The sequence below is a fragment of the Solanum tuberosum genome, unplaced genomic scaffold (assembly GCF_000226075.1).
Source record: "Solanum tuberosum cultivar DM 1-3 516 R44 unplaced genomic scaffold, SolTub_3.0 scf00676, whole genome shotgun sequence".
Classification (NCBI taxonomy): Eukaryota; Viridiplantae; Streptophyta; class Magnoliopsida; order Solanales; family Solanaceae; genus Solanum; species Solanum tuberosum.
In genome coordinates, this window is record NW_006239593.1 from 57,005 (window position 1) to 69,907 (window position 12,903).

Here is a 12,903-nt window from a genome sequence, read left to right on the forward strand (position 1 = left end):
GAATATTTTTTCTTAATGAATATGCATTACTTCACTAATTCACTGAGGGTTAATAAAAAAGGTCAACATAAACCAACATAAGTATGAATTAATTAGCGTGCCGTAATGGATCTTGATAAACAATGGCAATGAAATGAAAGTGCTTGGAAACTCCATCTTTTGTCATTTTGTGTGGAATTTAACGCAGGCGTCAAAGTAAGAAAGAGCAGCGGTACCTCACTACTTCCTTACTCATTCATTCCCACTGGTGATGCCTTTTTGGATCTAATCTCAATTCTGAAGCAAATAATGTCTTTCTTCAGGGAACTACTACTCACAAGGAAAACACTTTTTTCCTGTGTCTCTGCTGAAAAGCGGAAGAAAGAGCATGATTGTTATTTACAGAATGGAAGTGCGGTGCTTGAGGAGCTTCTTGCTTTATGCGATGGAAATTGCAGAATTCCCATCCGTTACTTCTCTGCCATAGAGATCCACAATGCAATCAGACACTCTAAAAGCAAAATGGACCTTTCTGATGTGTCTATGGTTACGGGATTACTAGACAACCGCCCCGTTTTAGTTAGGTTCAATACATGTGAATTTAACAATATCCACCGAGATATTGCGATTACTGCTCAGATGAGTCATCTGAAGAATGTGTTGAGACTTGTCGGTTGCTGTCTAGAATTTGAACAACCAGTTATGGTGTATGAGTATGTTGAAGGTATATCCCTTTTCGATCTACTTTTCAAAAAGGATAATCTTAATAGAAAATCGCTATCTTGGGGAAATAGATTACGAGTTGCACGTGAGGTTGCTTCTGCAATCCTTTTCCTCCATACTGAATTTACTACGCCCATCATCCACAGAGATATAAAGCCTTACAAAGTGATAATAGATGACAAGAGTGGTGTTGCCAAAATAGTGGACTTCTCACTCTCCATATCATTACCTCCAGGGGAATTGGAGCTACAACGTGATGGTGTGTGTGGAACATTAGGGTATGTAGATCCAGAATATTACTACCAGAGTATTATTACTCAAAAAACTGATGTCTACAGCTTTGGGATTCTTCTCTTTCTACTATTAACAGGAAAGACAGCGTATGATATTATAGATAGAGTGAATTCAAAAGAGACAACAGATATTGATGAAGAAGACGCTGTTGAAGAAGATAACTTTATGGATTCTGTAATTCTGGAAGAGACCATAGATCTAAAAAAATTTCCAACCAATTTTGTCGATCGTTATATTAAAGAGAGTAATGTAATGGATATTGCAGATCCTACTATCTTAGAAGAACATGGAATTGAGATTCAACAACAATTGGAGGACTACTTGGATCTCGTTAAGAAATGCACAACTTTGAAAGGAGATGATAGGCCATACATTATTCATGTCGCAAGGGAATTATGTCGAATGGAAAAATGTTTCCGTGACCTGGCTCTTACTCAAAATTAAATGTTTATTTTTAATTCTTTAAATTATTCATATTAGGTTCCAATTTAAAGGAAATTCAGTTTGTTTGAACCCTCATATTTATGTTAATAAACAAAAATAAGATCTGCAGACAATGAAATTGCCATTTTGATGCTATATTCCATGGCATAAAAGTTTTCACACTTTGATCTACTCTTTTTACGTTTTTATTACACGGTTAGAATTGAATTTAATTAATCAAATTAAAAAATGAGGGGATAAAATGTGTTAAGTCCTCCAATGGAGGTTCTGTGAGTCTAAGAGGAAGAGGATCAATAGTAAAGAATAAAATTGTGTATTGTATTGAATGAGTTGGTTACAGAGTATTCTACAGAATATATATACATGTGCTTTACTTCACACCACTGATCAAGTTAGTTATAACTAACTTGTACTATTAACTAACTACTCTGCCACGTCAGCTAATCTACAACTAACTAACTAATTTAGCTAATTACTAACTAGCTAACTAATTGTAGTGTCTTCAATACTCCCCCTCAAGCTGTACGGTGCAAACAGATTATATACACCAAGCTTGGACAGTAAAAAATCGTGTTGAGTTCTTCCCAAACTCTTTGTCAGTACATCTGCCAGTTGCATTTTTGAAGGTACGTGGTCTGTTTGAATAAGGCCCTCTTGTATCTTTTCTCGAATGAAATGACAATCAATCTTTATATGTTTCGTCCTTTCATGGTATATAGGATTAGCAGCAATTTGAAGTGCTGCTTTACTATCACAAAATAGTCTTACTGGCAATTCCAATTCCACTTTCAACTCTTTGTACAAACCTATTAACCATACAATTTCTGCCATTGCATTAGCCATGCTCCTATATTCTGCTTCAGCCGAACTCCTTGACACTGTGTTTTGTTTCTTCGACTTCCATGAAATCAAAGAGTCTCCAATCTTTACTACAAAACCACTCACAGACTTCCTTGTCATAGGACAAGTGGCCCAGTCAGCATCACAATAAACTGAGAGTTGCTTGGAGGCTTTGGATGACAACATAATTCCTAAACCTGGTGCATTCTTCAAATATTTGACCACCCTCAATGCACCCTCCATGTGAGATTTCTTTGGTTTGTGCATAAATTGGCAAAGATTCGGTACTGCATAGCTAGTATCCGGCCTTGTCATGGTGAGGTAAAGTAACTTACCAACCAGTTTCTGATAGCTTGAGGGATCACTGAGTATCATATCTTCATGTGCTTCCTGAGGTTCCAAATGCATGTCAAACTCCTGACTAGTGAACCTTTGATTAACCTCCAAAGGAGTACTAACTGGTTTGGTTCCTGCAAGACCAAAATCTGAGATAAGATCTAAGGCAAACTTTCTTTGACTTACCATGATACCCTCTTTGTTCCTGGCAATTTCAAGACCAAGGAAGTATCTCATCTCCCCAAGTCCTTGATCTTGAAATGAGTCTGAAGCATCAGCTTGGTATCAAGAATTAACTGAGAACAGGAACCAGTGATCAAAAGATCATCCACATAAACGAGGATGAGAACTAAATCAGAACCAGAACATTTGCTGAACAAGGAGTAGTCATGATGACTTTGTAGAAAACCTGAACTCAGAAGAGCTTCACATAGCTTCAAGTTCCATTGACGAGATGCTTGTTTTAAGCCATAAAGGGACTTCCTGAGCTTACAAACTGAAGGAGACTCCCCCTTGCTAAGTAGACCAGGTGGAGGAACCATATACACATCCTCCACTAAATCACCTTGCAGAAATGCATTAAACACATCCATCTGGAGACTCCCCCTTGCTTAGTAGACCAGGTGGAGGAACCATATACACATCCTCCACTAAATCACCTTGCAGAAATGCATTAAACACATCCATCTGATGTAAATTCCACCCATGCATATCAGCCAAAGAAAGAACCACCCTCACAGTAACCATCTTGACAACCGGAGAAAATGTTTCCTGGTAATCCAAGCCCTCTTGCTGAGTGTAACCCTTAGCTACCAGTCGAGCTTTATACCTCTCAACCTCTCCTTGAGCATTAAACTTGACTTTATAGACCCACTTACACCCTATAGCCTTCTTGCCAGGAGGCAGAGTAACCAAATCCCAAGTGTGATTATCATGGAGGGCCTGCAGTTCTTGATCCATGGCTTGAATCCACTATAGGTTGTGCATGGCCTCTTCATAAGAAGTAGGTTCCCGTATAGCAGAGAAATTGCACAAGGACTGAAAATAAGCAGGGGATATGGATGCATAAGACATATAAGTGGACTGAGGATGAGCAGTAAAACAAGGGACAGGATGTGAAGGAAAACTAGCAACAGTATGAACAAAACCATGGAGCCAACCAGGTTGTTTAGAGGATCGACCCGACTTTCTAAGACTTGGCTCATTGGTAGGAGGAATAAGATCCTCAGAAGGTAAGGAAAGTGGAGGTTGAACAGAGGGTACATAAGGCTGAACAGTGGGTATATGAGGCAAGTCAAGTGGTGCAGCAGGAATATCTGGTAATAAAATAGAAGTATTCTGATCATCATAAACAAACATGTCAGGAGGATTATTTAGATAGGATTCAGGAATCGCAGTCAGAGTAGACTTGAAAGGATATTCATCCTCTCTAAAAATGACATCCCGGCTAACAAAAAAGGACTTGGTGGACAAATTATATAGTCTATACCCCTTTTGTGTAGTAGAATATCCCACAAACACTGATTTAATAGACCTATGATCAAACTTGTCACCGTTGGTACTATGATTAACAGCATAGCATAAGCAGCCAACAACCCTGAGATGTTTCAAACAAGGTTCCCTGCCAAAAAATGCAGCAAATGGAGATTTCCCTGCAAGAGCAGTAGATGGCATTCTATTGATTAAGTAAAAAGCATTCTGTACACATAGACCCCAGAATCTGATAGGTAAATTTGCTTGGAACCTAATGGCTCGAGAAACCTCTAGAATCTGCCTATGTCTCCTCTCTACAACCCCATTCTGTTGAGGGGTATAGGCACAAGAGCTTTGATGAATAATGTCTGCAGATCTGAACAATTCATGACAATGAAAGTTAAAGAATTCAGAACCATTATCACTTCTGAAAACTCTGATAAAGCCATCAAACTACCTGTTTATTAGAGTCAGAAAATCCTTCAGTACAAAGAACACATCACTTTTCTGTTTGAGAAGAAATATCCACACCATCCTACTACAATCATCTACTAAAGTAAGAAAATATCTATTGCCATCATAAGTGGGGGTTCTGTATGGACCCCAAACATCACCATGAATCAGCTCAAACACTTTATTAGATCTACTGGTACTTTGAGGAAAAGGCAACCTAGTTTGTTTTGCCAATGGACAAACAGGACAAGAAGGTAATTTGGAAGGAAGTGATACATGTGGTATATGCATTTGCTGAAGAACCTTGTGAGGAATATGACCTAGTCTTCTATGCCACAGATCAACAGTATCCACCACGCTTAAAGCAGTTGAAAGAGCAATAATGGAAGAATCATTGTGTGGCCAATAGTATAAACCATTCTCCAGACTACCAGTCCCCTTCACCTCCCCAGTGTGAAGGTCCTGCAGTAGGCAATGATCAGGATAAAAACACCATACAACATTGTAGTTCTCTAGTCAGTTTAGAAACTAATAACAAGTTGTAGTTAAAATCAGGAATATACAAAACATGAGATATGTCTCTCTGCATGAGTCTAGATTTCTCAGTAAGAGCAATTGGTACTTGTTGACCATTAGGCAGGTGAACTTTGTTGAGCTAATTTGGAGGTAAACATTGAGTTTCACAAAGCAAAGTGGGAGTAGATGTCATGTGATTAGTGGCCCCTGTGTCTACTATCCACCTAGAACCAGGTGAATTATGTACTACAGAGCAATTGACAATACCTGCAGTATCAGATGAGTGAGCTCCTGTGAAAGCCATATTTATGCCACTAACTCCATGACCATGAGAGCCTGTATTTCCATATCCAGGAATGCACATATCTGCAGATGCTCGAGTAAAAACACCAGATCCTGGAGTTGTAGGAAAACCAGCAGTGCCATAAGTGTGAGTTTCTATGTGACTATTGCCCCCAACAGATCTGCCAATATCACCTGCAGCATTATGATTGTGAGTAAAGGATAAATTGCCATAAAGAGGTGCAGGCATATGCCCTGCATTATGACCACCATACTCAGGATTTAAACACAGGTGGAGTATGAGGTGAAGCAGATCCATTATATTGCACATTGTATCCCTCTTTCTTCTTTCCTTTAAACCAAGAAGGATATCCTACTAGCTGAAAACAATCACTCTTCAGGTGACCTTTCGTCTTGCAGTGATCACAAAAGGCATTAGGATTCTTGTATCGAGGTTTTTGAAAAGTTTTCGCAGCAGTCAATAGTGCTGTGATATCATTTCCTTCAGATACAGCCTTCAATCCTAAGGTATTACGATCCACATCAGAACTTTGACTCTCCTCCTCCACTATCATTGCATACGCCTGATTGAGAGTTGGCTCAGAAGTCTTCATAAGGATCTGCCTCCTCGACTGAGAATGTGACTCATTTAGACCTCCAAGAAATTGAATCAGTCGTTGTTGTCGCAAATGCTCAACATAATCCTTCGACTTTGGGCACTCAGACAATGCCACTTAAGATATTATGAGCTACTGTGTTCATAAGCCATGAAAGAACAATTGCATTACAGGTATCCCATTGATCATGATACTTAGTTTCAAAACTTGCCTTCTTACAGGTTCCAATCACAAAACCCAGCTTCCTCTTAGCTTGCAAAGCAATTCGCATGGACCTCCGCCATAACCCATAGTTCTCCGATCCTGTCAACTTAACAGGACAGAGCACAGATCCTGGAGTATCCGATGGATGCAAGTAGAGAGGGTGTGTGTAAGGAATAACGAGCTCATTTTCAGTAGCCATTGTTGTTGATCCGATCTCTAGCTCTGATACCATGTTAAGTCCTCCAATGGAGGTTCTGTGAGTCTAAGAGGAAGAAGATCAACAGTAAAGAATAAAATTGTGTATTGTATTGAATGAGTTGGTTACAGAGTATTCTACAGAATATATATACATGTGCTTTACTTCACACCACTGATCAAGTTAGTTATAACTAACTTGTACTATTAACTAACTACTCTGCCACGTCAGCTAATCTACAACTAACTAACTAATTTAGCTAATTACTAACTAGCTAACTAATTGTAGTGTCTTCAATAAAATGTCACTTTTTTCCTAATATCCCACTGACTAACACCAAATATGAAGTCAATTGTTCTATACTTTATAATTTTCAAACCATTGAAAATTTAACTCGTTTTTTAATAATGAACAAAAAAATTTAAAAAAATAAAACAGCCGCAAGGCGCTGATTTCCATGGGCCTTGCAAGGCGCATGACGGCAGAGCCTTACAGGGCTCATGACAGCTGCGCCTTGCAAGGTGCATGGAAATCCGTGCATTGCGCCGGCTACCCTATTTTAGACGTTGTTTGATTCTCCGTCAGAAAGTTGCCCTTTTGGTTTTATAATTAATTTTGTTGCCCTTTTGAAATTTTTGAAAAACTTTCTTACCTTTTTGGCTCCGGACTCGTAAAATTAGTATACATGTTAGTAATGTATGTCTAATCAAGTAGTTTGTCTTCAAATATTATGCCAAAAAAGGTTAATGGTCGCTAACTTACGATGTAAGACGTGAGAGTGACCACACTTATAAGACGGGCCGGACCCCATGCCTTGTAAGTTGTAAGGCACTATATGACAGACGTTTTTCCAATTGCATGCAATATTCCATCCTTGTGACCCACACTGATATGCCTCCCCATTGTTAATTTTCAATGAAAGTGCTTGGAAACTCAATTTGTTGTCATTTTGTATGGAATTGAATGCACAAATTAAGACCAGCAGGAAGCAGCTTCCCACTTGTGAGTAGTGATATGCCTTATTGGATTTAATCGCAATTCATCCAGACTAGTCACTTCCAAAATTAGAGATGCCTTTTTTCAGAGGACTACTCACAAGGAAAAAACTTTTTTCCTCCGCCTCTGCAGAAAGACGGAAGAAAGAGCATGATTGTTATTTACAGAATGGAAGTCGCGTGCTTGAGGAGCTTCTTGCTTTATGCGACGGAAATTGCAGAATTCCCATCCGTTACTTCTCTGCCATAGAGATCAACAATGCAATAAAACACTCTAAAACCACAATAATGAAGCTTGACAAAGTGGATATGGTTATGGGCTCGCTGGACAACCGCCCTGTTTTAGTTAGATTCAACAAATTTTGTTTATCCAGAAATATCCACCGAGATATAGCGATTACTGCTCAGATGAGTCATCTGAAGAATGTGTTGAGACTTGTTGGTTGCTGTCTAGAATTTGAACAACCAGTTATGGTGTATCAATATGTTGGGGCTATAACTCTGAGCGATCTACTTTTCAAAAAGGTTAATCTTAATAGAAAATCGCTATGTTGGGGAAATAGATTACGAGTTGCACGTGACGTCGCTTCTGCAATCGTTTTCCTCCATACTGAATTTTCTACGCCCATCATCCACAGAAATATAAAGCCATCTAATGTGATAATAGATGAGAAGAGCGGCGCTGCCAAAATATTGGACTTCTCACTCTCCATATCATTACCTCCAGGGGAATTGGAGGTAGTAGATATTGTGTGTGGAACATATGGGTATATAGCTCCAGAAAATATCGCCTCAGGTATTAGTACTCAAAAAACTGATGTCTACAGCTTTGGGGTTCTTCTGTTTGAGCTATTAATCGGAAAGAAAGTGTACGATATTATGGATCTCGTGGTGGATTCTATAAATTCAGAAGAGACCATAGATTTTGGAGAAGACGCTAAATCAAATACTGAAGAGGGTAATTCTATGGATAGAGTGGATACTGCAAATTCAAAAGAGACAACAGATTTTAAAAATGTTCCAACCAATTACTCTGTCGATCACTATATCAAAGAGGGTAATGTACTGGATATTGTGGATGCAACTATCTTAGAAGAGCATGGAATTGAGATTCAACAACAATTGAAAGACTTCTCCGATCTTGCTAGGAAATGCATAGCTGAAAACGGAGATGATAGACCATACATGATTCATGTCGCAAGGGAATTAAGCCGAATTGAAAAGTGTTTCCGTGCCCTCTCCCTTGGTTAAAATTAAATGTTTATTTTAATTCCTTGAAGTATTTATATTAGGTTCCAATTTCAATGAAATTCAATTTGTTTGTACCCACATATATATGTTGACCAAAAAATAATATCTGCAGACAATGAAATTGCCTATCTGATCTTTATTTTGCTCTACTTAGATTGATTTCTCTTTAAAAAAAATTCGGTTTACAGAAAGAAATGGGAGTATGCTAGTTTTGTATTTGTCATTTAATAAATTTTAGTAATTAAATTTAGGCAACGCCACTTCTTGTAATTTATCCTTCGTCTTAACCGTTTTCCATGCAAACCAACATGAGTCATTTTAGTGCTTAATTAAGAAGTCAGGTAACCAATTGCTTTAATTAAACATAAAACATGATATATTAATTATATTCAGGATAAACGTGACTTGAATAAAAAAATATTCAGGATAAACATAAGATATGATCAACGCGAACCAAACGAACTTAACCTAGCTACTTCAACAAGCCCCGAGCTCTGTTTTCCATTATTTGCGGTACGAATGCAATCCAAAAATCCCCGTCATTCACTTCTTGTTCTTACATTTCTCATGTTATCTGATTTGGCACCATCAAAGTTTAGCACCAAAACAAGGCTAATTAACATTGAATACACTGTGATTTTTGTTAAGAATTCATAACCAACTTAATTATTTACTTTAAGATAAATCAAGAAAAATCTAGAATATTCCGGAGTTGTAGAGAATTGAAGGAAAATCTCTAGAATGAGTATTCTAGAGAGAACAGTCTAGAAATGTTCTAGAAAGGTAGTTCTAGAAAAAAATAGCTATGAATATTCTAGAATAGAATAGTATGTATTTCTCTAGATTCTTCCATCACCTCCTATAAATAGAGGTGGTCCATTTGAGTTGCAACCAAGCAAGAAACTAAGTAACAAACCAAGTAGGTAAGAAAGCAAGAGAGCAAGCAAGTGTGAGTGCTCAAGTAAGGAGTGTTGCTGAAGCACGTAACAAGTGTGATCAAGATTATAAGACCGAAGTGAATCCTTACTTTAATATATAATAAAATTTAAATTATGAGAAATCGATAGTGCCCGTCTTCTCTCAAACAATATATCCAACAATTTTTGTGTAGTATATATATTAATTGAAGGGTACGTGTAGATTAAGTTTTAGATATAACGGATATTTTTTACCGAAAATTCGACATCAACAAAGAGGATGTTGTTTTTGTGACGTGGAACAAAATTCAATACGATAATAGCAGCGGTCCGGGGAGGACCACCACGGCTCCTCTCTTCTCGAGAATCCATACATCCCTTATCAGTGTATGGACAGCTATCTCTCGAGCACAGGTTTAGGTTCGACCTCAATGGGAAAATAAAATGGAGCACCTAACAACGCATCTTCACAGACCAAGAACTACGAGATCACCCCTTTCATTCTGGGGTGACGGAGGGATCGTACCATTCCATTTAAACCTTCCCCAGATATTCTCTCCTTGATTAGTCCCGGTAAGGAGAAAAGCTCTCCAGCTTGCAATGTAACATATTAATGTCACATCAAATGAATTCATTTCACTTGTACATTTTCTTCACCTTCCCTAGATGCTTTTGCAATTTTTGTTTTCTTATTAGTAGTCTAATTTATGAGTATTAAATGAATGGATTAAGTTGAAATTAAGTATATTAAAATGAGTTGAGTTGATAAGTGGGTTATTGATCCGTCCAGAAATTACTTGTTTCCATATATTATGACTACATACCATATTAAAAATATTCTTAAAAAAATTTAAATAGAATTTCTTATAGGTCAAAATAAACGATATATCAACTCAGATTTTAAACAAGTCAAACTAAACGGGTCATTAACTCATCTAAATCTAAACAGATTGGACAGGTTTATGGTTGATGTGTCATTCCTAGTCTTATCTAAACTTTAAAGTGAATGAATTATCGTAACAACTAGTAAAGCTATTTCGTAATTATGGCAATCAAGGTTCTCTAGTTAAAATTAGAGGAAATGTTAAAAACACATAAATTATCTCGTCTAAAAGTTCAATATTTGAAAAGGCATAATACATAAATATGCTCTTTAATTTGGCCTTATTTCATATTTATGCCTTCCAATTTTTGGTGCGCACAAGTAGACACTTAAACTTGTATAAAATTAAACAAATAGACACAAACGTTCTACATGGCATCCTACATGGAAATTTATGTCCTACGTGGTGTCCTACATGTATTGTGACACATAGGACTCGTGTGTCTATATGTTCAACTTTATACAAATTTACGTGTCTATTTGTGCACACTCAAAATTGGATGACATAAATATAAAATGAGGCTAAGTTAAATGATATATTTATGTATTATGCCTTTTGAAAAAATGACATTATTTTCTTTATTCAGTTTTTGTTTTTATTTTTCCCCCACAATCACTTACATGACTGCTGCTTTAAATTGTTGCCAGGCTGCTCATAGGCACCTAACTATTTGCTGGCACTTTACCTACCACAAATTCCTTGTTTAAAAGAGATGCTTTACAAATTTTAACGCATATTTAGCAGCTAAAATAAAATAATCGCCATATTTTAAGCTAATCTATTTAGCAATTTAAACATTCTGGTACTTATTGCTGACGGAAGAAACCAAAAAACTTTGAAACAGAAATTGTACATGATTAAAAAACAACAGTACCGACAAAAGAAGCTTTGAAATGTACCACAACGCCAGTGTATTTTATATATATATATCAACAGATCCAACTTACCTAATATTATTATTTTTAACTAAACTTTCAATCAAAAGATACTAAACTACTAAATCGTAACTTAAAAAGTAATACGATCGATAGATCGACAAGCACTTAGATCTTCGAATTTAAATTCAAAATCTACCTCTTCATCAGAATATGTGCTCGTGGGAAAATTGTTTCCCACCTTAAATTCCTGATTTCTCATGGACAGAACGTCCGTGAGAAATCAAATCTTAGTTCAAAGAGCAATCATGGAGAGAGCACGCAAGCTCTCCTCATCCATCTCTTGAAATTGTGTGTGCCTTGCACGTGTGAATCTCTCGTAGACAAGACGAACAGCTCTTTCCCACCGCGTAGGTGCAGGGGGTTGAGAATTGAAGGTAATTTGGCTCATCTGGAAGAAAAAAAGCCTCATAGAATAAACCAAATTATAGTGAATTTGATGAAGTGGTTTAAACGAACAAGCTGCTAGCCTTATTATAAAAGGGCATAATAAACTTATAATTAAAGGAGTATTTAAACTCAGAGAAGATGCTCTCAAATTCAGCTTTAAAATAATCAGTAAATGCAAACCCATGAACTTAGAAGTTAATTTTTTTGGTTTGTGTTTTTTTTTTTTTGCTTGTGGAACTAATGGATGATATAAGTGAGAAGAATTGAAGAAAGACTTGGAGATTAACTAATAGTATTAAAAAGAGAGAAAGAGAATATAGTCCAAAATAAAATGTGTAGAAATCATGAGTATATGTAATGGGGTACTTTTTGTGGATGAGAAGTCAACATCACAACTACTTCTTATCTTTCCTATATACTAGTTAATCCTTGGAAATATAGAGTTAAATGGATGTATAGTAAGTCAAAAACTCACATGTCCAAAAAATAAAAGTATATACAAAAAATGAAGATGTTTAAATAAATGTACGAACATATTAGAAGAGATAAGAAATTAGAAATGAAAAAGTATGTAGCAAGGCGAGAATAACTTTTATCATAGATAATGAGCGAAAAACAAAATTGTAATAATTCCGATATAATAAGACGGAGCACAAATACCCCACTATCTAAACGTTTACATATAGATGTGTTTATGTATTAACCCTTTATATAGCATACTATAAAGCGGATTTTGATACGCTCCAAAAGGTTAAAAAATTGAAGTGACGTGTGTATAGAATAATTTCTAAAAAAGGTCACAATGGGGCTGAAGTGTTATCCAGTAGTACTATAATAATAAATGGTAAATTGGAGTCCACAAATAATTGCTTACAGTGGAAAATGAAATTCTATCTCTACCCAGAAATTTGTTGAGCAATTAATTTTGGGACCTAGTTTTAAAATATCTCAGCAATTTGTGTAACAATGATTTATACACCATCTCTTCTTTTTTTTCTTTTTTTTTTTTTTAAAAAAAAGTTCCCATAAAGTCTGATTCACACAAAAAAAACGTATTTTAGGAGTAAAGTGTTACCTGCCTAGATATTTATTCACTATCAAGGTTGATCTGGAATTTTAACTAGGGCAGGGGTGTATTTACGTTGGGGGGGGGGGGGGGGGCCGTTGATTAACA

At 36.6% G+C, this 12,903-nt stretch overlaps 1 protein-coding gene across 1 annotated transcript; it reads left to right on the forward strand.

Annotated features, from left to right (window-relative positions):
* The first annotated feature begins 86 nt into the window (after positions 1 to 86).
* LOC107058865 (non-functional pseudokinase ZED1-like) lies at positions 87 to 8,742 on the forward strand. Its single transcript, XM_015305062.1, has 2 exons — positions 87 to 598; positions 7,741 to 8,742. Exons 1-2 carry the CDS (start codon positions 289 to 291, stop codon positions 8,601 to 8,603), a joined length of 1,173 nt encoding a protein of 390 aa, XP_015160548.1. The 5' UTR covers positions 87 to 288; the 3' UTR covers positions 8,604 to 8,742.
* Positions 8,743 to 12,903: the final 4,161 nt, after the last annotated feature.